Below are 25027 nucleotides of genomic sequence, written 5' to 3'. Positions count from 1 at the left end.
CATTGGTTGGGCTTAAAAGATTTTTAATTTTAGTGTTTCAACATTTTTGAACACCACGAACTTAAGCCGTGCACAGATTCTAATCATTAAAGACAGATTTTTTTTTCTACTGAAATGTTACTGGTGTTAGTTTTCTCAAAGGAAGAGCCTTAGGAAGCAGATAACTACATCAGTTGATTGAGGTCTCTGCGACCATTTGGCTCAATGTACCAGAAAATTATCTAACAGTATGATTTTTCTCCCTTCTCTCTTTCTTGTCCAGATTCTGGGGGCACGGCATCTTCCCAAAAATGGAAGGGGAATTGTTTGCCCATTTGTAGAGGTTGAGGTATCTGGAGCAGATTATGATTATACAAAACAGAAGACTGAGATGGTGGGTGAGTACCTGATCCTGCCATTTCAACTTCAGATTCCATTGTCAAAGGTGTTACTGTTATTTAATATCTCCTATATAATGATAGCAATTGAGAACATGTTCTCCTATCACTTTTAAAAATCAGCTTCTTTGTCATCATCAGACAGATGCAGAGTTGATCTCACATGGGGCATATGTCCTGTTGCTCTCTCTAGTCTCTTTTTCTCATGCTTTTTCTGGTTGAAGTGTGACAAAGAAGCTCGCAAATGTTTGTGGAATCTGTGGGCAGTTAATTTCAAATTTACTATAGGGCCTTGTGGTGGCGAGAAGTGCAGAAATATTTCCTGTTCACTGAATATCTGCAAATTCTTCTGGGCAGATGCTACTTTCTATTTTGACATTAACTCTGGAAGTGTAGGCCACTACAGAGATAAACCTGTACAGCTATAGATTACTTAACATGTATTACATTAGAAAGAGAGAAAATGGATGTAATATATTTTTGTTTTGAATTGTGCAACTGTAGAATTGTCAAGAAGCTATTTAAACTGGAGCAGATGTTTGAATTAAACTTTATATTAAAAGTTTTCAGAGCGTAAATTATTTATATGCAGAAAAATGCCAACTTTAGATCATAACCAAGCAAGTGTCAGCTTTTCTGTAGTCAACATTTTCTCCCCTGCCAACCTCAGAACAATTTTTTTTAATGTGTAAATATTATTTACTCAAACTGCAACAAATGGGATTTGTTTGCATTTACTGTAGGTTTTACAAGTTTGGATTCTTTACCTCTTGGCCTAGTTTATTTTGTCTTTTTGTTTTTAAATCCTGTTCCTTCACTAATCCTGTACTTGCCAAATCAACAATTGGAGAATTTTCCAGATTTGTAGAAAATTTCAATAATGAACTGCCTAAAAGTTGATAATGCTGTCGTTGCTGTTATTTTTTTTAAAGATTTTATTGATTTTCTAAGTTATTTTTGTTGATAAGTAGCACTTGTTCTGGTTATAAGTGTTCCTTTATTAAGATTCCACCTTCAGGAATAATCTGTTGCTACAGTTACCTTGCAATTACTAATTAGATTATGCAGTTCAAGGAGTCTAAATATCTGCAGAGATTTTACAACACAAGCAAAAGAAAAACATAGTATGATGACAATTAGTTTCCACAATGGTCAGCCACTGGGTGTGGGAATTCCAGAAGCAGGATATTATTTATTTATTTATTTTTCATATTTCTAAAGCACTCATCTCTCTCAAAGAGGGTTTTACAGTATTATGGCAATACTATAGTATTTTCCTGCTTCTTTATCATAGTGAATGATACTGAGTGTATCCAGCCTTCAACAATAGTGGTAATATATATTGATTATAACTAGCAAACATTTACTCTTTGTTAATTTGTCCAAAACTTTTTAAAAGTTTCCATGTTGGTGGCCACCGCAACTTCTTGTGCTTGCAAATATAAAATGTAGTGTTTTTATTTGGTCAGTGTGCAGTAAAAACATGAAACATTTTCTTGGAATGAATTAAATTTTAAGGTATCATATTTGAAAAAAACATAATCTAATACGTTAAAGATCATGTGTAACTTTTCTATTAGCTTATGTTTCTTGCCATTTTTAGAATTGTTCTTTTTTTAATTCCTAATGCCATACAAATCTGATTTCCTTAAAACTATGAATGTTTACCTCCATTTAAATCAGCGTACATCAGGTGTAAACCATTTTAACCACCATTTTATCCCAGAAGTGGATGTTTCTAGCTCAAGTTTTTAAACAATTATTTCCCTTTAGTTAATCAAGATGTTTATGCTCATCCATTTTGGACTGTCTACTGTGTAAGAAATCCACAAATTTAAGGAATAAGTTTATAGAACCATAGCCAACAAATGAAGATACTAAATCTTTGTGACTAGTGTGTTTCTTCTGTAATAAGATAGTGGAGTCTTTAATTCCATACTCTGAGAATGAGAAGTGAGAAAAGTAGTTGATGAAGTATGTTGACAGTAGCTGCAGTAAATGTTTCAACTCCTGCCTTTTCAATTTAACCACATTGGGAAGCCAGTGTAGTTGGGTCACATGGGATTGGGGCCTGAAAGAGCAGAATTAGGATTCCTGCTCAGCCATGAACACAACCGGTAATCCTAACTTCACTCTTCTATGTTTTGTGGTATATGAAGATCTGTTCAATGACCAGAATTTCTTAGTGTGTGCAGTGTTAGGCAGCTGCATTGCTTCCCCCCCAATAAAAAGCAACTTTAGCAGGGGTGGGATACGACAGGGTTAACTACCGATTCGGGATTTACGAGCTTCCCTGCACGCTGTGAGCCACGCGGCTGTAAATCGTCATCAGCATGCTGTGTGCAGAGACGCAGCCTTTGAAACAGCCCTCTTTTCCTGCTTTTTTAACTGCAGCTGTGTCTTGTTCAGCAGCTGAAGTTGAAAAATCAGGAAATAAAGATCAGGTAAGAGCCCAGGTGGGCGGGTGGGCAAAAATATCAGCAAACATAGACCCGGTTCTATGTCTGCTGCTCTTCAGAACTACCGGTTCTACAGAGGTGGACAGAACCAGTAGAAACCCACCCCTGAACTTTAGAAACTTAATTTTAAAGCTATCTTAGTCTGGGACACACATCCAGGGACAGGCTGGGAATCTTCTCCCATTAGGAATTCTTATGCTTAAGACAATAAGATCCAGCTGCACGTTTTCAGTGGTTGCAATCTTCTCACATCTAAAGGAAACTAGCGCACGGATTTATCCCGTTGTCTTGTATAATATAAGATAAATAGTCAGTTTGCTTAGGCCCAGGGAAGAAGAACCAAACCAAAGGAAAGGACCGGATAAAGTAGTTTTGTCCCTATCCAGTTCTGCCTGTAGTCATTTCTTATGGTATTCTTTTGGAAAGATTATCATCATTTTAGAAGGGATGTCCATTTGTTTTTTTCCTTTTCACATAATCAACCCATTGCTTCAATTGTCACTTTGACTGAATTCACCCAAATTTAACTTCAAAATGCTTATTAATAATTTTCTCTTAAATCTAATGGTAATAGACTTATATACCACTTCACAGTGCTTTGCAGCCTTCTCTAAGCAGTTTACAGAGTCAGCATATTGCCACCCACAATCTGGGTCCTTGGATTTTACCACCCTCAGAAGGCTGAAAGGCTGAGTCAACCTTGAGCTGGTGAGAATCAGACTTGCTGGCAATCGGCAGTCAGCAGAATTACCCTGCAGTACTGCATTCTAATCACTGCACCATGTCTCTTGGTGCAGCGGTTATATGTATTGCAGGCTAGGTATCAGGGAGAAGTACTATGATGTACTTGTCAGATTCAGAAATGGTACTTTAGATGTTAAATTCCGAAACACAATTTTGTGCTTTGCAGAGAAGATAAATAATCATCAAACAGCTTGGATGTAATTTAAGTTCACTGCTGTTTGTAGTATTATATTTCTTTGTACTCAAATAAATTCCACATATATCTGATGGTATCTTTTGTTTACTATAGTGGACAATGGTCTGAATCCTGCTTGGACCCCAAAGACTTTTCAGTTCCATGTCAGTAATCCTGACTTTGCTTTTCTACGTTTCGTGGTATATGAAGAGGATATGTTCAGTGACCAGAACTTCTTAGCTCAGGCCACTTTCTTGGTTAAAGGCCTAAAAGCAGGTAAATGAGAAGAAAGGTCTTCTGTCAAGGATAGTTGTGTTGAAACAGATAGAGGTAGTCCTTGGTTAACGATTGCCCTGTTCAGCTAGTAGTCAAAGGTATGTCAGTGCTGAAAAAAAAATCATAAATATAAAACATACAGCTGTCATTATGTATATGACCAGCTCAGTAAGGGGGCAAAAAAAGCTCAATGTAACATTAGATTTTTTTAAAAAAAAAAAGCATGATAAAGGCATAATGCCTTATTTAAATGTTATATTTTTAAAGATTATAAATGCTCAACATGCTGACTTGCTCCCTATTAATAATTCATTTTCTTACCTTTGAGGATACCGGGCTGTGCCTTTGAAGAACAACTATACTGAGGATTTGGAATTGGCCTCCTTGCTTGTTAAGATAGATATAATTCCTCTCATGGTAAGTTGTTATTTTACAAACAAATTTTGAACACCACTATTTTGTAGTAACTAGGTATAGAACAGAAGGACAAAGGTTATCCTAGCTTTACGAATAAATTAGTTAATCGATCTGCATTTAACTAAGAATGGCTAAGATTTGGGGGTACCAACAATAGCCTTTTGATACCATGTCTCTTTGGGAACTTTCCATGTTTGTCGTTTCTGGCATACTTAGACTGTGCTTTCTGCTCTAGATCTGCTTTATCAGATACACAACCTGATGTCCCAGGACCACATACGGTCTTCAGAATTGCTGCTGAACTCTAATTATGATAAGAGTAGAGAGTTATTAAATATATATGAAATGTGTTTCATTAAATGTATTTAAAGTAAACTTGATCAAATTTAATTTTTGTCTCTTCTTTACCTGCTGTTTACAGTTCAGTCCACTTGGGCCAAAAGGATAGCAATAGTACTTAAACTTATAAACCACTTCAGTTCTTTATATCCCTCTCTAAACAATCTGGGTTTTCATTTTACTGACCTTGAAAGGATGGAAAGCTGAGTCAACCTTGAGCCGGTGAAAATTGAACTGCCAAATTGAAGGCAGTCAGAAGAATTAGCCGGCAATATTGCATTCTAACCACTGCACCATCACGGCTCTTGTAGTAATTATCATGCAGTATTATCTATATGCTGTTTTAGACAAAGGTTTAGTAAAATAGGAATTTAAGAACTTTTAGTTCTTTTGCCCCTAGGATCTCTAGACTAATTTACTTGCAGGGACTATAGTGAAATGTCTTTTTTTATATATAAAAGTAAACATGCAAGCCAAATAAATTTGCTTATGCGTGGTAACAAACACTTCTATTGATTTTTTTTTAAAGAATTGTAGCTACTACATTCCCTAGGAAAAGGAGAAATGGGTGTTATACAGTGGTCTTGTAATTTATCCATTGGTTTGGGGACTCTTTTTTTTTTAATATCCAAAGTTCCTGCTAACTTGGCTACCCAAACAAAATCGTCTTTCAAACCTAAGTAAGGAGTTAAGCTAGCTTGTTGACTGATATTTTAATGAAATGATTGTGAAGAACTGGGTTTGTTTTCATTTTGGGACAATGAGGATTAAAAAAATCTCTCTAACTAAATGATATCATTTCTTAGTATATTCATAGTTAAATTTATTTTGTCCTATTATACAAAATTCCACAAATTTATTTGATGATGATAAATGTGTGTGTGTGTGTGTGTGTGTGTGTGTGTGTGATCAAATTCCTTAAATATTTCTATGGCATTGGAAGGGGAGATCCGAGAAAGATCCAGTGAATTCCTGGCTGAATTGAATTTTCTTCCCCTCTGTAGAAAAAACATCAAAGATTCCTTAGGTGTTATTCTTTCTATTCTGGAACAGGAAAATGGTGAAATGAACCCCTTTGCAGCATCACCTTTCCGAGATAGATCAGCTGATTCCCCAAATCAGCTCTTGGCAGGTAGAGCCAGAGAAGGTTCCTTGGAAGCACGATATCAGCAACCATTTGAAGATTTCAGGACATCACAAGAGCAGCTATCAGAGCATTTTGACAATCGAGATAGAAGGTAAGTGTGTAGGAATTAAATTTACATATTTGGATGCGCTGCATCCTAGACTTATTCTAATAAAGGAAATACAGGAAAAGGTTTCACTGTCCAGTTCAGTGTCCAACTCTATGGCCAATGTTCATCTCTGTTTCTTAGCCAAGTGAGCCAATATTGTCCAAAGACATTTCCATGGTCATGTGGCCAGCATGATTATACTGGTATGCCGAGGCATATGGAATGCTGTTGCCTTTCTACCGAAGTGGTACCTATTGATTTACTTGCATTTGCATGTTTTCAAACTGCCAGGTGGGCAGATAATGGGAGCTCACCCTGTCGCTTGGGAGTCAAACTTGGGCTGTTCAGCTTTCCAGCTGACAAGCTCAGCATCTTTAACCACTGAGTCATCACACCACACAATAAAATAAAATAAGGTTTTGGTATTTGTTTTCAACGTCGGTTATTTTGACCCTACTGGGCTTGTGTTGGCTGGCTAGCTGGCTGTGCTTGCCCAAGGTATCTTATGATATATCCTAGAGCTAACTTATTCCATGATTGTTGCCTTATATTTTTTTTCCCCAAAGAATTGCAACGAGGTCACAGAAGGGAGGGAAATTAAACTTTTATAAAGTTATCATTGCAAAGAATCCAAATAAACATTAATCCAGATGGCTGAGAAGGAATTTTCCTTTTTTATATTTTGAAGGAAGAACATTATGTTGTAGAGTCAGCCTTCCATGTTACAAAGTACCTCCTACCCGCTTGTCTTTTAATACTCCAAATGTCCCAAATGATGTCGCTTTTTGGTACAAAACGTCAAATTTCCAAACCCATCACCACCTCCACTGTCAAAAGCGTTCAGTTTTATCGGAATGAAGAACAATGTGGTGAACTATTAATATTTGTCGCAAAAGCATCCTGCCTCTTTAAGAGTATGAGGCGATAAAATGTATTGGTTTTGGAAGAGGAACATCTAAGATATCATTGGGACTCAGATGTTCCAGTGAAACTGCTGAGCTCTTTTTTTTTCTCCTAGCATGCAATAATTATTTTTAATTAGATTTCACTTTTGTATTTAGCCCTTCTAAGGAGCTCAGGGCTTCCCCATTTTATCTTCACAGAAACTCTGTCCTATAGGCAATGAGGAAATTTCTACCTCTCAGGGTAAACTTACCCAATCATCCGTTTCATTGCTGTGTTACGGATACCCCAACAGAATTCTAACCAATATTTGACTTTTTTAAAAATGGGCCACTGAGTTGAATTTGTGATTCCTGTTTCTTTCCCTGCAGGTTCCTGCGAAAGACGCGGGTGAATGGGGATAACCGCCTCTAGCTCCAGTTTGCCTGCTGGAAAGCACTCCTCCAGTGCTTGTGATTCTCACGGATTGCTGTGAACTGGTTTCTATGGAAACGTCACATGCTTTGGCCTACTTTCAGGCAGCTTTTCCAGTTTCTGTTCTGAAGGATGTTCAAGTGGAGAACTTTTTTTTAGAGAAAAAAAAAAACATCAAACCACACATCAATCACTTTATTGTTGAGGAGAAAAAAAGACCTTCAGAACCAAAACAGAGGGAGAAAGTACTGAATGTGTGTATCTTGTCAGTAGCTAAGGCTCAACACAAAATCCAATCAGCAGTTTCCTTTTTCTGTGTCAGTGAAGTTCCAGAGAGGATAATACCTCAGAGCTGCCAACAAAGCAGCTTTCCTTTACTCGGCTGAGAGGAGCTGATTTTTTAAAAATTATTATTAATTTTATTAAACTTCTTAATCATGATGGTGCACCGAAAAAGATATTTCCATTTCAAGAGAAAGTACAATTATTCTCGTGGTATTAGAGCACAAGCCCAGTAGGGCATACTAGGCCCAGTTTTTGGGCCCTGTCAAGCTATGCAAGGTTTTAAATCTGTCAGTATTGAACAGAGCTGCCAAGTTTCTCACTTTGGCAGATCTTGGGTTTCATTAGCTGGGGTTTAAGTGCAGAAGACCAACAGCAAAGCTGTCAAATAGCCTCCTTTTTATGTGACCTCTTAATGACTAGTGTGAATGGGCAACCCTGTAGAGAATGGGTGACTTGAAATTTTGAGAGGCAACTTTGAAGAGGCAGGAACAGACGGAGTACATGAGCCAAAGCCAGCTCTGCAAGAGGTAGAGCTTTTGCCACTAACATACTTCTTTGCTGTAACTGCTTCTATAATGCAGAGTTTCAGCCACTAGTGCTGGAGCAGAATAGTAGTCTGGGACCACGTGCCCTGCTGCTATAATAGTTCTCATGACCAGTATTGCTGAAGAGAGGCCCTACGGATCTTTGCAGAGTTAACAAGCTAAGGAAGCATTTTTAGCTTCTCTGAGTTTTCACCATTGCACCTCTTATTTTGGGGAAGATGATTTTTTTTCATAGGACCAAACCACCTCCTCTTTTTAAAGGAAGCTTTTCTCCATGTTATTTAGGTCAGGCCATCTGAAGGCAGTTGTCATTGTCATGATGTGCAAATTGTCCAGCGTGTCATACCATGTTTGTTGCTACAGAAACAGTGAAAATTACGTGCTGCTGTCTTTTGCCTACTAGCAAGGTGACAAAGCCCCAAGTGTTTTTATTTTACTTTGCTGGATAAAGGGAGAGTAGATATATCAGTCTCCAAAGGCAAGATTCATCATACACGGTCGTGTGAACAATTGTTTGACTTTCTGAAGAGGAGCTTAGATCCTCTTAACTTCACCAGATGTATGGATAGAAATCTACCGTTTGTTGGGATGAATCAGGCTGCACAATAAAAGTTCTGAATTAATATACTGAAATCCAACCGTGTATTTTGTAAGAAGAGGAAAACAGATTGGGATTCAAATTAAGCCATGTGTGTTGTTGCACTGCTTGAAACCACAAAGGGTTCAAGGTAGAAAATCAGGTTAAAAATTGATCGGTGAAGGTATTCTAGGCTCTTATAAATTTTGTCCTAAGGCAGCTTGCTTAAAAATATGCACAATCATAACAAATGTGTGTCATTGAGTTAACTTTTGATAGTAGGCATACACACTGGCAGAATAATGTCAAGAAACCGGGTGACTTCAAAAGCATAAATTGACTGCCTTTAGATTGACAGTTGGGTTTTAAGCTAATGATGTTTTAGCTCTTCCCAGGCCAGGAAATGTATGTCATTTATTGAATGCACAGGTCTCTCCCATTCATTGTGCTGACTACACAGTGTTTATTTCTACCAAGTTAAATACAAGAGGAATTAGTTGAAAAGCATGGGGGTGGAGTACTAGATTTACTTGTTACTGAGTCTGAATTTAAAGTATGTGCACAAAGTGTCTTGCTAAGCAAAGCTGCCACTAATAAGGAGACAGGAATGCTATGTGCCCATATAATTTACTTGTGTACATTTTGTACTCGTAGTCCTATTCATTCTGAAGGCCAGACTCTGGATGACAGTCATTATCCTGCCTGCTCTCCTTTCCTATAGAAAGCTGAGGCTTAAGACATTTTCAGCTTGGGCTACTATACCTGGCTGAAAGTTTGTCTTTCCTGTGTTTGGCACAGAATCCCAAACAAACAGATAATATAAAAGCACATTTTGGTTGATACTCTTTTAAAATTTCTTTTGTAAAAAAAGAAATTCATAATATACTTGAAATAACCTTTTAGAAAGTGTAACTTTCTAAGTGATTTAAGTGTAACAAAAAACCTATGATGCTGGAACATGTCTCTACTTTAAATGAGCAATTTCTACCCATTGTACCTAAAGCATGTTCTAATTATTGTTTTTGTCTAGCACTATGCTAAACAGTTGATCAGATAAACCCCACACCTACCAGCTCTGCATTCAGTATTGCAATGAGGACTAGACGGACTGATCATCTTTTTTTCAGTCTAATCTGTAATCTGTGGCACCATAGCTCTTCCCCATTGAGTTGGAAAGCTGTGTATACACGACAGAGGTCCACACTTTTCAAATCCACTTGTACATACATTGATGGTGATTTTGTGACAGGCAGCTCAAGAGGTAATCAACTGCCATATTGAAAATGATTATTATTCAGACCTCCGCTCCCCCTCCAAAAAAATCCATTTCATCAAGAATGTGCAGAAAGCTGTTTATTTCTCAATTGTTTATTTAAGACAAAACCAATAAGGTCTCATTTTATCAAAATGTATAAGCAAGCTGTTCCCACCCTCATAGCCACATATACAAAATGAAGGGAAACTTGCTGCAGTTCACTTCGCAGAAGTGGCATCGATGCTGAAAAAGAGCCAGCACCATAGTTGCCAGGTGCTGGTTCTCTCTTGCAGGAGAACTACATTAGCATTTACCCACATCAACAGCTTCAGTCTTTTACCCACATCAACAGCTTCAGTAAAAAAAGTTTTACCAAAAGTACAAAAATTAGTTGGTTTTTGTCATGGTTTGTAAATTAATCCTATTCCTATAAAAACCAAAGTTTGTACTAGCCCAGTGCTACTTACAATAGTTTTCCTATCATCAGCTTGAGAAGCTAAAGAGCTTAGCCAGTCTGCTTAGTGAGATAATTTTACAAAGGATGAAAAAAAGCTTTATCCATCTGTCTTCAGAAAGCATCCTAAAACAGATGGTATCTACAAAGCTCTCCAAAAGCACCTGTAAATAATCCTTATCCCCGCTTATCCCAAATAGGTACCTTTGTTGGGGAAAGAAGGGATCTCTGTAAGATTGGATGAGGTGGTGAGAGATAATTCAGTATTCTGCAATTTTGCTTTGGCATGAATACTTTTCACTTACAGTAATTGTATCTTAAGGATAGAGCCTTCCTGTTCATTAACACTAGGACACCTGGTTTTTAAAAAGGAATACAAGTTTTGAAAGATTCAGGGCACATATCTAGAGTTTGGGGGATTTTTGTTTCAAGTGTATGTTTGCTGGTCTTAGTAATATTCAAAAGGCATGTTGCAACTTTAGGGGAATCCAAAAGTGCTTATGCATAAATTCATAGAGTCACTCTTGTTCATGCCCTCCCCCACATCTTGCAATATCTAAGGAAGAAATACAAATCTAGGCAGACATATTAATGCATATCAGTCTAGTTCTTGGCATGTCTAAGCAACAGCAGTTTGGTGGACTTGTCCAAGGCTTACAATTCCAGTTGATAAACTTGTACTATTTAAAGGCAGCCGATACAGTATATTCTAAACCAGTCAGTACTTATGGGAATTCCATAGAAGAGTTGCACTGGATAATTACTGTAGAATAGGTTCAGCCATGTCCATCCGGCCCAGGTGTTCTGCTCAAGCTGGTCTTCTATACTACTTTGGCCTTTTAATATAGACCCTGGAGACCAAATGGTGAACTCTTAATTGGAAGTTGGGTGCTCCCTCATTCCTCCTCCAATATCTAAATGTTATCCAGTGTTGGAAAAACCTCCTAGCATTTTCTGAGGTTAGATTCTTTGCAAACAGAATAAACAGATGCCTCTGCAGACACAGCTTATTCTGTAAACCTCATGCACACCAGCTTGTGATTAAACATTTTACAATGTGCTACTTCTATTTCAAAAGGGTGGTTGAATGGAGTCTTAATTTAAAGCAAAACAAAATAAAAAAGTCTCAGGAACAGATGAAATTAGCGATAAAAGTATGACTAATAAATACCACATGAAGAGACAATGTGTGCCGGCTGAACAAATTCCAACCCCCTTCTAAAAACATTTTGCATTCTGGTTCAGAATTTCCCCACAGCCTCACATTTCATCTATCCCTGTGCCTGTTTATTTAGAAAGAGAAAAATCACGAAGGGTGAAAAGAACCCCCTTCAAAGTTTCAACGATAGCAAAATGACATCTGGAACTCTATATGTGTGATCTGCCTGACAGCAGCTTCAAATCAGAAATGGCCCACAATGACTCTGGGTGTAACACTAGACTATCATATTTGAAACCTGAAAAGAGAGACATATGGAATGTCACAGTTGAGCCAATTTATATTGTGTAGTGGTGCCTCACCTCACAGCTTGAGAAAGGCTGGGAAGGCCAGAAAGCAGAAAAAAAATGAAGAAAATCCATCCAGTGATTTTCATGTAGTCTAAACTTTAAGCAACACCAGCAGGTTTTACTGTCTCTGTTGTGTTCTCAAGTAGCAACCTAGAACTGTTCCAAATGGTGATGAAATGAATGTTCTCACCTCAGCCCTGGTGAAAACGACACCAGAATTCTTGGAGTTACTGAGGCAGGCTTGTTTGGTCCAAGGTGTGTCCCTGACTGCACTCGGCTGTGTTTTTTCCTGATATATGACTCTTAAGCTTTATGTGCCCCCTAACAATTTGCACTGCCTGTTATGATGTAAAATATTGCCAACACTCAATGAAGGTGGGTTTTTTTATTCCATTTAAAATTAAATAATAAAAATCATGATGTAAAAGTCTTTATAAACCTTGTGGTTTCGATATGACTCTTCGGACCCTTCTAAAATAAGGAGCAATGGGCCAATCACTGCCATGTCTCTAAAAGTCTCTAAAAGTCTCATATGGCTTTGGATCATTAAATAGTAAAATGAAAATAAATAATAAAATAAAATAAAATGTAAAATAGTAAAATGATAAAATAAAATGATAAAATAAATAAAAATAAAATAAAATAAAAAATAAAATAACTAGATTGAAAAACAATGCTCAATACAAATCAGATCAGAATATCTCCCTCGTTTTAGGATGATTAGATTACCAAGGCAATAATGAGAAATGTTACTAAGGTCAGATTCTGAAAATTCTCAATTTCTATAGCGGAGATGCAATCTTTACTGGCCGTACCTCTGGAACAGCTGTTTTTCTGCCATGAAACTCTGTTTTTGGTTACTTACCTCATAAAAGATGTTTTACTGAAAAATTTTCTGATGTGTTAACTTCTAACAACAAATGATTTAAAATATTTTAAAATAAATACAAATAATTACATTTGAATGGCCAGATTCATGAAGGATTCCATAGTATAAAGGTTCAGATTGATACTGTACTGGAACTCCAGTGAGACTGTCCAGGTATGATTTATTTGCAAAGTCAGTGAATGGGCTTACTAAATGCTTATAACACCCACTCAGCACCTTCTCTCCTATTTGTGAAATATGGGAGATAGAAGCAGAGTGCAGGTTAAGGTTATTGCTTTTAGGAAATGTATAAGATTTAGTACAAGCCTTAATGGGATGTCTGTACTTTCTAAAATCTTACAGTGATCTGTCTTTACTTTTTACTTATTTGATTTATAGGCCACTTCACTCCTAAGTGATTCTGGATGGCTAACTTTAAAAAAATTTGACATAAAAATACAACCAAATGGAGAAGCAAAAACACCAGAACAAAACCAAAACGGACAAGACCCAAACAAAGTAAAACCAGACCAAAAGACAATCACCCTGTTCCCATGTATTGTAAGAATAACCACATTTTTAGTGATTTTCTGAAAAACTAAAAGGATGAGAGCCACTAAACTTCTGGAGGGAAGATCATTCCAAAAAGGAGGAATTGCAACAGATGGGGTATGCTTCCTTATTCCCCAAGATGAAATTCTTTAAATAATGAAATCCAGAACATGCCCATTCTGAAGGACCCTAGTGGGTAGACAGAGACAATTGTAGACAAGAGGCCTCAACCAGACCTATGCCTTAAAGGCCTTTAAAGTTGATAATCAGCATCTTGAATTTAACCCAGAAACCAAGCAGCAACCAGGAAGCATCTGAGTCACATAAATATAAAATAGCACCCCATCGCTGTTTGTACCTGTATTTGTACCTGTGCAAAGGCCCTTTTGGCCACAACTTCTTTTTGTTCTGATTGATTTAAACAATTTAATGAATCAAATGCGGTACAAAAATTGTTATTAATTGGATATTAATATTAATTAGCACCAAGGATTCAGGTTATTTCATAATTAACTTTTGTTTGATTGGGTAGATCTACCATATCCATATTTCAGCCAAAATCATGTTCCCTTGAACTGGGAACTTACAGTAAGTTAAATACAAACTAATTTAGCTCATTATTCTCTAAAAATATTACTGCAACATGTCCTCCAGTTCTGTTGGCTCAGGACCTTAAGAACTGTATTCTAACCTGTTGGAAAGGCACAAGGTTGAGGGAGGTTGCTCTGGTACTCTTTAACTTACTACCACAATTTTGGTTGTAAATCACTGTGGTTCTTAAGCAAATTCTGGGGCGCTTGCAGGATGGGGCCCTTGGAGCCAACCTGGCTGCAAACACCCCCTAAGTGCCAAAACCCCACTTGGCTTTCATCACAAACCTTTTCAGCTAATATCTTTGAGAGCGACAGGGTTGCTTAGCAAAGAGACTCTGCCCTGCATGGGGTGAAGTCAATCTGGCAGGCAGTCCTTCCACTCTCAAAGAGGCTGGCTAAATAGGTCTGTCCCAACACAGGTCCCAATGGACCTTTTTTTCAGCCAACCCCTTAGGAACCAGAGGGAGTGGTATCAGCAGCCGGCAGCAGCTTGTAACCTTCCCTGCTGACTTTTCCATTGACTTTCTGGGGAAGTTGGCAGGGAAAATTTCAAGTGCCAGTCATAATTGTGAGACTCTTGGAATAAGTTTGGACAGGTTTCCAAAACCCCAGATCGCAATCATATGACTGCAGGGTGCTGCAATGGCTATAATTTCGGGCAATGGACGTAAATTCCTTTGTTCAGTGTGATCGTAATTTTGAACAGTTGCTGAGTGGTTATTAAGCAAGGACTACCTATAGTTATGTAGTTTCTGGCTTGGGTCTTTCAACCTCTCTTAGAATGCCAGGGACTGACCTAAAATATTCAAAATGCAATGTCATCTACCACTGTACTTGATCTTGTAATATAAAACCTTATGCATTGTGGTGTTGCTTCCTGTGACAAGAAATGCTGCTGCAAAACCACTAAGAGATCGAAATCTACCCTTAAAATTCTGCCTTTTTTGTTAGACAAAGAAACCAAGATAATGCATTTACCATAGATACTAATTTTCTATTAAATAATACTGTCTTGCACATCAAAAGCCTGTTTGATAAATGAGTTTGAGCTGCACAGACTCCATCAGGACATGATAGTACAACTCCCCCTGAATTTAAGTTAGATAGATAGATCGATCAATAGATATGCTCACTATTAACTTAAAGGGTAAATTTAACTACAAGTGTATCACCTTTTAATACACAAAGAGAAAAACTCCAAAAAGGGAAGAGAGGCTTCAGTATGGGCTTACCGGAATATACATGTCAGAAATAAGTTATTGGTTCAATTAAATATGTCCTCTCCATCATAATGTGTACATTTGTGTAACCAATGAATCCAAGTTATTTGACTGCATTTCAATCTAGGGCAGCACCACTGTTGGACTCTGCACTGTTTTAGGATCAAAACTAATAGTTACATGTAAACAAGTGGTTATACTACAGATTTATTACTTCCATTGGGTAGCAACTTTATCACAGGCAAGCACATGACACACTTCCCTATGCCAGAAATACTTTTGATACTTCCGTAAAACAGATATCCATTTAATTATGTTTGTTATCTTCACTCTGATCTGTTCTGCCCAATGTCAGGGCAGAAATTTATGTCCTGCAATTCATGTGCACAGTATTAAATTTGCCACAAAGCCGGGCCACTCTGATCCAACTAACTTGAGGAATTGAGTTGTTCCAATATCAATGGCTCTTGTTTTTCAAATCAGGTTGTGCACCATGCTGCCCTCCTTGAATAAAATTTGGAGAGAGCTATTTTGAACATGCTTGCAATGCTTTAAATGCACCCCACACTCCAAGCTCTCCTCAAAGAGTTAAGTGGAGTTTCCAATTAAACAGCCATCTGTCTCATTTTTATGTGGATGCTATGAATAAACTAATTGAATATATGTATTTACTACGTATATATTGAAAACAAATCAGCCCGTTTGGAGAGAAAAGAGAAAACTGCTCCTCTATCAATTCCACTGGACTGAACAACACTGCTTTTTCCTTTGACAACTCAAGCTCTGTTATCATTCCAGTGGAAATGACTGCCGTTGTTCTCTGATGGCTTTCCTCCTACTATTCCACCTCCTACTATTCCAGCTCCTATCCATTAGCAAGGGTAACTTGCTCTGAGCAAAAACATTTTCAGTCTCTACAAGTGACATGTATTTTTTTTAAAAAGCCAACAGAAGTAACAGGTAGCTCCTGGTATTGTATTTCTGCAATACAAGAAATCTGCTGGAGCCTTCCCCACAGTCTTAGAAGCGGAATTCTTTGTTCTCAAAGATGTGCATGCTAGTTTGATTCCCTCAAGGATAAATGGCAGATTGCAAGTCTCCTTTGTAGAAAGATATCTGTGAGCCATGGATAGCTTTTAAACATGGTATGGAGGGAAGCTACAATTATATTCTTCTTGCAACATGTGAATTTATCTGCGCAATTAAAGAAAGCCAAATTAATATGCATTTGAACAAATCAATTTTTGTTCTTGACATACAGATTGAGAGAATGACATCCAATATGAAAGAATATAAAGTTTTTATACCTGAAACAGTGTATGTGCATACATGCACATTTTCTGGTTTTGCATTTTAAGTTGCAGCATCAATGACGGCATTTTAAAACTTTTAAATAAGTTTTAGCATACTTATTTTCATCCTGACAGTCCCTTGCTAAACTGAACTCAGTGGCCAATAATATATTGTACACAATACACTTGTAGGTTTTCATAACACATCTTGAGCCTGGATACTAATGCCACGAGGGGCAGTAAGGCTTCTTGATAAAAATCCTAAAAAGGACAATTACAAGATCCTTTCTCAATCTGATGCCCTCCAGATTGGTTGGATTAGAACTCACCTTTTCTCCCAACCAATAGTACCAAACTGGGAAAAAAATATCCTAGGCTCAAGTGGATTACAACTCCCAGAATTCTCAGCAATGATCATGCTGGCCGAGGAATTCTGAAAGTTGAACATATATTTGGAGGGTTTCCAGGGTTTCCTATAAGTTGATTTAGGCAAGTTAACCTTTTGGAGAAAAACAGATAAGATTCAATCCCAAATACAAACCCAGCATGAGAGTTAGTACCTCTCACTGTTTTTGGAAGACCATCAGGAGATGGCTCTGACCGAAAGCAGGTTTCTCAGGCTCTACCCAGTAGAACTCTGGGAAAATTTAATGCCACCAAATCTAAACATCTAAAACATTTCTTGCCAACAATAATTAGCCCCAACATGTTACATTCTAACTCTCCACATTATGAAAACAATGTAGCAGTTAAGCGTTCCAAAAAAACAGAATAGTGAAGACAAAAATACATGTGTACTGCAAGTATATATGTTTAAGTGTATTATGAACTTCGCAAAGCTTGAAGCTTTTCAGGGGTTTTTTCTAGCTTATGAATAGCTAGAAAAAGCAGTAAAAGTTAGAAATACAGACAGTGCACTCTTGTGATGCAAGTGCTGGAATTCAATACAATTCTGATCTATATGTAAAGAAAGAAATTCTGTATACTGAAAACTAAATGCCTCCATGATCACAGCTATTTGAGGGGGTTACAGTTTCCTGTTACAGTATTGATAAAATTAGTAAATGTATTTGCAATTAATAACAAAACACACAGTTTAGCATTTGCAACCCTGAAGACTTAGTAAAGTTAATAATTAAATTTGGGGATTAAGGGGTGCTTTATCAAGTCAGAAATTTTTCCAGGGCTCATGGTTAATGAACATCTGCTAATAGATGACATCCACAAGGGTGTTTTTATTTTTATGATGTGTTGTTTTCTCTCTCTTACAGACAAAACTCTAAATTTCAACCCTTTTAGTTTCTGGAATGCATTAAAAGAAATATTCATTTGCTTCTATGCACTGAAATTTGGTGAAGATTGTTATAGCTAGTCAATTTCATTTTGTAATTTTATGCACAAAACTAGAAATATTATTCACTAGTTCCCTCCCTATCTCTATGCTACTAAAACTCTCATTGTGTTTATCTGTTTGTCGGTTTGTGTTTATCTGTTTGTCGGTTTGTGTTTATCTGTTTGTCTTAGCCCAAATGGTGCATTATACAAGTTTTTAAATCAAGGTACCTAAATCTATTAACTTAAAGAATGTGTAAAATAATCCAGAGCCCATTACTCCTATGGAATTGAAATTTCCATGATTTAGACCATTTTATTCACAAAGTTGTGCTATTGCAGAATCTCCATAGTCACAGGATCATTATTTCTGACTTTCTGCCAGATTCCCATGAGCAAAGTCAGTGGGGAAGATGGCAGGAAGTCACAAGTTGTTCCTGAGACCCCTGAGTTTTTTTTTGCCCTCCTGTGATCATTAAATTTATCTGTTTAGGTAAGTAAATATTTATTTATTGAAATTCATTTGAAATTATAATTATTTTTCTGTGTCCTTAAATGATCAAGTAGCCATCCAATTATAATTATTTTTCTATGTTCTTCTTAAATGATCAAATAACCATCCAGCATTGGGGTAAAAAATATGATCAACCCAAAATGTAATGCTTATTCTGGTCATACAAAGCTGTACTACCTTTTCTCAAAGGAGGACACAACAGGTCACAGATTATCTAGTGACATATATAACTCCATTGTATGTAAGAAAGCTGCATTGATTTGGGGGTGTTTACTCTTGGGGAAGTGAGCATTGATTGCAACCTGTACAGCAAATCCTCAGTTTGACAGGTTTTAGATACAATGGAAAGTGGTTTCAATACTTGAGAATGGCGATTTTGCTGCAAATGATTGCATTTACATCATTTCCAATACTGCAGATTACCTAAATGATAAATTAGGTACCAACAGCCACCACAAATTATATCAATTCAGATATCAACAGCCACTATTTCTGCTCAAAAGGCTTGTTAGATCACTTGCCATCCTTTGAGACTTTCAAGAAGAGATCGGACTCCCACCTGTCAGAAATGGTGTAGGGTCTCCTGCTTGGGTAGGGGATTGGACTAGATGACCTACAAGGTCTCTTCCAACTCTGATTATCTGTTTATCTCTTTAAGGTTTTTACTGTACTTTCAAAATCTAGAGATTAAAATGTAAAGAGAATACAATCAATGCAAAGATGGAGCATTCAGAGGACAAACAATGAAAGTATTTAGAATATGTTGTACAAATGATAGCTCATTTCTATGAAAAAAAAAAGAATATTTAACACATTGTTTCAGATGCATGATCCAATGCAGAGAGAGACTGGTTGCTGGCTTTAATAAGCTGGTTCCATCTGAATATGAAGTTCGAAAGACAGTGTCCACTAATTGGAGCCTGAGGAAGAATATCTGGTGCACACTCTCCTAAATCATAAAAACAGAATACTAGTCTTCCCCCAACCCGAACCTTACAGTTTTCTTTATTGATGTCTTCCATGCGATCTCCAAATTCAAATTGTGCTTCACGGGAAGAAGAACTTGGCATTACAATCTTCAACAAAGATTCAGAATGACCCGCAGCTGCTTGGTTCTAACAAAATTGACCGACTGTTCGAGCAAAGGCAGTGGTGGTTCAATCCATTTCTGAAAGCAACAAATACATGTGTCACAATGTGTTCTACAGTATTGGATGAATTAGTAAGCAAAGGGGCCAAGAGAGAACTGGTGGGGCGAGTCACCATGACCTGAACTGTTCTGAGAAAAAGGAGAGAGTTTATGGAAAATTGTGCTTTAAACCCATTAAATAAAATTCATATTAAGGAAGGGTTGGCTTAAAAAACTATTTTCTCAGCTGTGTTTCTGATCTCTCTCTCTCTCTCTCTCTCTCTCTCTCTCCCCCCCCCCCCTTCCCTCTGCATTTTAATCCCTGATTGACTTTTGCTTCTCACTTTTCTTCAAACCCTACAAATTTGTAGTTTTCCTGACTAGTGGATCATTTCTACTCTATTCATCCCAAATTCAGATCCTAAATTCTATACAATTCTAATTCCATAATTAAATACTGAATTATATACAGTCTTCTTTCTGTCCAGCCAGATTTATCTTAAAACCCATTTTTGTTATTACATCTCTAGTTGAATTCTCTTAACTATTCAACCACTCATAGTTATGTCACTCCAGGTTCTTTCTTTTTTTCTCCCCCTTTTATTGTACCCGCTGTAGCTTTAAACTTCCATTGTTGTTAGAAAGTGCTATTATAAAATTGTAATATACAAATTAAGGATCAAGGAGCAAATGATCTGCAGGTAGTATTTACTAATTTAGTCTCTATTCAGACACTCCTGTCACATGAACAATCATATGGAAAGCTGAAACTAAACTCCAGTTTTCCTGACCCTCCCAAAAAACCACTCATAGAGGGAGATACAGAATACGATTCTCCACGCTTTGGGGAGCCAGGAGATTACATTTCACACATTGAAAGCATAATATGGACTCAAATAAAGTGCCTGTCACTGTGGACGTGATGAGTTACAGTCCACATTTTTTCAGAAGACAAACTGATGATTTTGTTGCCTGACATCCATTCTTCCCTTCCTCAAGATACTCAAAGTTTGCTTTTGTCTTTTTGGAGGAGAAGTTGGCACATTTCCAGGTTCTGAGCTGTTCTCACCAAACTGTTTTCATTTTTAAAGAAAGAGTAATGGGCATTCTTGAAAATAAAAATCACTAGAGGCAGGTGATTTGCTTTGCAGCATGACAGCTTTTTCTTTTTTTCTTAAAAAAAAATTAAAATAATGTTTTTCTTTTATTTTAGAGGATCTAACAAGTATCAAAAAAGAAACGAGTACAACACAAAGGCACTACTGCAAAGCTCTTCTTCCCTGTGTTGAAGCCTCATTGTTCACATGTTTGCATCACTGGGAAAATTTACATACACATAACAGGAGCCTACAAATATTGCCTTACTAAACACACATTTAGCTAGGATAAAGAAATGGCTGGACCAGTGCAATTGTTAAATATTTATGCCCGCACAGAACTTTAAATCTATCAGGAAAACAATGGGTAGAAACAGTAGAAATTGCTGTTTAGATTTCCACCCAAACTATAATCAGCCAAAAATTATGATTTCAAACAACCCCAATGGAACACAAATTACTTTGTCATTCTTGTAGGAATTGGGTAACTTCTATTTCTCACCATTCAGCATGACAGAAAATAATCACAAACATATAAAGAAAGCAATGTCTTAAGACAGTTCTCATTTCTCTTCCTTATCATTCCCTTAAAAAAAAAAGAATAGCAAATAATGGAATAATATTATTTTTGTTCACTTTCCCATTGCTTTGTTTAAATACATTTCTTATGCAGTAGTTTAACAAAAACAAGGCCAAGTTAATAAAAACGCTAACAAAAAATGCAAAACCACTCACCAGAATGTATTGCAGGCGGATGACTATCTGTATCTCCAAATTCTGAGCTTCCATCTTGACCTCCAGGTTCCCAAGATTCACTGTTCTCAGAAACTTCAGAAAAAGTATCAAAAGTTCCTTTTTGACTATTGGCTGGATCACCAACACTTGGGGGCTGACTATCACTACTTGCATCAGATACTGCTTTGCTTTCTTCCCCTAGCCTTTCAGCAAACCACAATTTAACCTGCGAGGCGGTCATCTGAGTTCTTTCAGAGAGATCTTGGAGATCATCTTCATACAGAACCTTGTTCTTTTGAAAATAGTCTTGGAGGACCTCTTGGCTGACTTCACCGGAAACCGATAGCCCTTTGGGGAAAATGCCCTTTTTGTAGTTTTCATACCACCTCAGATTTCCATTTTTTAAACCATAGCGGCTATCTCCAAACCAGCGAATTACTTCAACCCTGGGAAGTCCAGTCTGACCACATATTTGATCATACTGTTCATTAGTAGGACGCTGTGTCTTTACAAACAGCTGTTTAAGCAAATGTCTCTGCTGAGCAGTCTTTTTAAAGCACAGCCTGGGTTTCTGTGCCCTGCTAGAAGAATTATCTTTTGTTGCTTGGGCACCCAAAGCTGCCAACTCACTTTTTCCCTCTGATTCTGTCACCTTGAAGTTTCTAAGGTTGATTTTTATTGGGGTCACTTTACGTTCACCTGGAAGTTGAGAACTTCCAGCTTCATCCAAGGAACCATTTTCAATTGACGCTCTGAAGTCATCCAAATCCTCCTCCTCTTCGATGGACTCATCCTCAGCGTCCTCATCTGCTGGCTGTTTCCTTTCTTTGTCCGCTTGTCTTTTCCTTTGCTCTGAGAACCAGCTGTCAATCTCTCTCCTTGTCATTTTAGTTTCGCTTCTCAGACGGTCTACCTCCTCCTCTAGAGGGAAGGGATTTTGTGCAAAGCTGCTTTCCAAAGCTCTGAGTTGTGCTGGAGCCCTCTCCTTATATTTTGCAGTGGAGAAATCAGGGGTCTGATGCCAGGATTGCCGACGTGCTGGTGTGTGAACAGGTGTTGCTGCTGATGTGGAAGTTAACTCTGTGGTTGTTTTTGGTGAAGTGGTAAAAGTGATTTCAGGTACAGAGTCTATTATTATTGTGCTATCCCCACCAAGCACAGATTTGTTGCCTCTGATATTTTTCCAGTGATACCTCCTATCACTAAACCACTTTCGAACTTCCCTGATGCTAAGTCCTGTGATTTTTGTCAGGCGCTCAACTTCATTTTGGCCAGGGAATTGATTCCTACAGAAACTATCTTTCAGTGCAGACAACTGTTCATAAGATTTCTTATTTTTTAATAAATTAGGATCCAAGAATGCCTGTGAAGAGACATTTGGGCAAGCAGAAAGTTGTGACTGAGCAGTACTAACTACATTCACAGTTGATGCAATACTGGAAATAGACACAGTGGTTGGAGGCTTAGCTATCTGGGTCTTTGGAATGGAGGTTAAACCTATTGCTTGAGATGAAGTTGCTCCCTGAAGTCCATTTGTTATTATTGGTTGGGTGACCAGCATGCCACTTGGTCCTTCAGGCTTTCCAACTGATTGACCAGGCAAATTGGCCTGAATGAGATGCTGAACACTACTAGGACTTGCAACTAAAGGTGTATTTAACACTGTAATAGTGGATTGGGGAACAGACTGAATCACAGTGTTAAACATTTTTTTCCGTGCATCTTCTATCTCCTCAGGTGACCAGCTAATACCCTGTTTCAACCGCTGGGCTGTAAACCAAATTTTCAGCTGCTCTTCTGGATACTTGGTCACCACAGTCAAATAGCAAAGTTCAGCTTTGGTAGGATAGGGAAACTTATGAAAAGAGTTTTTAAGAAAACTGTTAGAATCCATTGCTGCATTGTAAGTTGGAATACTACTCAAAGGAATCATTACCTTAGGGAGGGATTTTGATGTTGGCAGGTGCTGGTGAATTTGTGCTTGCTGTTGCAGTTGCACAAGTTGTGTTATGCCTGCTTGTAAAATAGGTACATTTCCAACTATTGATCCATTGACAATGGAGGTGGATTTGCCAGACTGGCTAACCGGCAGTGATCCATTGGTAAATGACAGTTCACCTTTTGTTTCTACATCCTTGACCGATTTATTAGATATCTTTTCTTTCAGTGTGTGGATTTTTTTAACTTCTGGTTTTGTTTTCATTATCTTCATAATGGGCATTTTGGTAATAATAATTTCAGCTTGACTCTCCTGACTCTCCTCAGGAATAGCCCCCAAGTGGTCCTGACCACCACTGCTATTTCCAGTAGTCTGTTCCACAATCATGTGGTTAGCTTGTTTCACTACATTCCAGATTAAATTTGTTTCTCCAACATGGTGCTCTGCATTGTGATGAGAAAGATCATCATGGCTCTTTACCAAGGAATTACACTTCACACACAAAAAGGAGGGGTCTTTAGTAAAGTCTATGTGCTCCGAATCAAGGTGATTAAGGAATTGATTCATTTCTTGAGTAGTAAAACTGCAACCTGTACATCTATAAGAAGTGCTGTCTATAATTCCATTGTGTCCATTGGACAAGGTCCCACTACCATGATTATCACCAGTGGTATCACAATTAGGCAGAATACTGGGAACTAATGTTTGACGAGTTCCTTCATGATTTACTCCAACAAAAGTGGATTTCTGTGGTGTCAGCATTTTTGCTGGTATCATGCAAGGAGTTGTGGATTTCCTTTTGCTGGCCATTATTGCAACCAGTGAGTACAATCAAAGCTTAAGAGCAAATATTATTTTTTGAATAAAGTTTGCAGAGTAAGTTTGAGCAAATTCATGATCCCAGACATATGTATGTCAAGAACTGGAATAACCACTTGCATCTGCCATTGAATCTAAAAAACAAAGGAACAGTATGTTAACCAAAGACTATGAAATCCTTATACCAGTATACTCATACAGCTTTTATTTCTCAATCATATAATAAGATACAGAATCAATTTGCTTTTCCAGAATTCAAATCAGAACCGAATACAAAATAAATTGCTGAACCACATGCAAAAATGTGGCCTTACCATTTTGCTTGAGCAATATTCTAATTTGCAGGCACTGTTTATATGTCAGCATTACTATCTCTCTACATAAAAGCGAAAAAGCACTCACACATCATCACAAAATCCCCAGAACCATAAAGCCTACAAACTTGAAATTTGGCATGTATCTTCCTCTTGGCTTCTAGGTATTCACTAAGAAAGGGTTTTTTGAAATTACCATCAGAGCATTAGTATTTCCTATATTATTATTAACACACTCTGATGCCAAGGAGTTCTACTCCCCCTCCCCACCTGAAAAGAAATCTCTTCCAAATGCAAAACACAAGCAGAGGGAGAAGGGTATCAGCTTCGGTTTTACTTTCACAGCAGAAACAGCTTTATTACAGAACAGTTTATCTAAGCCACGCCCAGGCTTCTTGCTGTCTCCTTCTTGCTCACACAGCAAATACTGTTTCAGTTTCCAAACAGCCCTGAACCCTCACCCAGTGACAGGATGCTAGCCAGATGAATACCAATGGATGCTGGTAGGCAGGCACAATTTCCCCCCCTTATTTTCCTCCCCAAAAACTTACCCAATCACATAGTTTTGTAGCGAAGCACAGTACCCTGCTAGTCAGTGATAATCTAACATCCAAAAGGAAATGGATTTGTACCCATGCTACTCTTTAATAAAAAAAGCA

At 37.6% G+C, this 25027-nt stretch overlaps 2 protein-coding genes across 2 annotated transcripts in view; one reads left to right on the top strand and one right to left on the bottom strand.

The window, feature by feature from the left end:
* The window catches only part of PLCG1 (phospholipase C gamma 1), a 99695-nt gene extending 90903 nt beyond the window's left edge, over positions 1 to 8792 (top strand). Inside the window, exons 28-32 of the mRNA XM_026697580.2 lie at positions 263 to 377; positions 3870 to 4031; positions 4360 to 4448; positions 5841 to 6025; positions 7297 to 8792. Coding sequence (XP_026553365.2) covers positions 263 to 377; positions 3870 to 4031; positions 4360 to 4448; positions 5841 to 6025; positions 7297 to 7339 — 594 coding nt within the window. The 3' untranslated portion in view covers positions 7340 to 8792. The remainder of the gene's footprint in view (positions 1 to 262; positions 378 to 3869; positions 4032 to 4359; positions 4449 to 5840; positions 6026 to 7296) is intronic.
* Positions 8793 to 17704: 8912 nt separating this feature from the next.
* Positions 17705 to 25027, bottom strand: part of ZHX3 (zinc fingers and homeoboxes 3) — a 49384-nt gene continuing 42061 nt past the window's right edge. Inside the window, exons 3-4 of the mRNA XM_026697582.2 lie at positions 21297 to 24188; positions 17705 to 19503 (exon numbers count right to left, since the gene is read on the bottom strand). Of these exons, the coding sequence (XP_026553367.2) occupies positions 19493 to 19503; positions 21297 to 24045 (2760 nt within the window). The 5' untranslated portion in view covers positions 24046 to 24188 and the 3' untranslated portion in view covers positions 17705 to 19492. The remainder of the gene's footprint in view (positions 19504 to 21296; positions 24189 to 25027) is intronic.

Source organism: Pseudonaja textilis, chromosome 3 (assembly GCF_049901715.1).
Source record: "Pseudonaja textilis isolate UNSWEBS1 chromosome 3, rPseTex1.2, whole genome shotgun sequence".
Lineage (NCBI taxonomy): Eukaryota > Metazoa > Chordata > Lepidosauria > Squamata > Elapidae > Pseudonaja > Pseudonaja textilis.
This window is presented reverse-complemented; position numbering and strand designations above follow the sequence as displayed.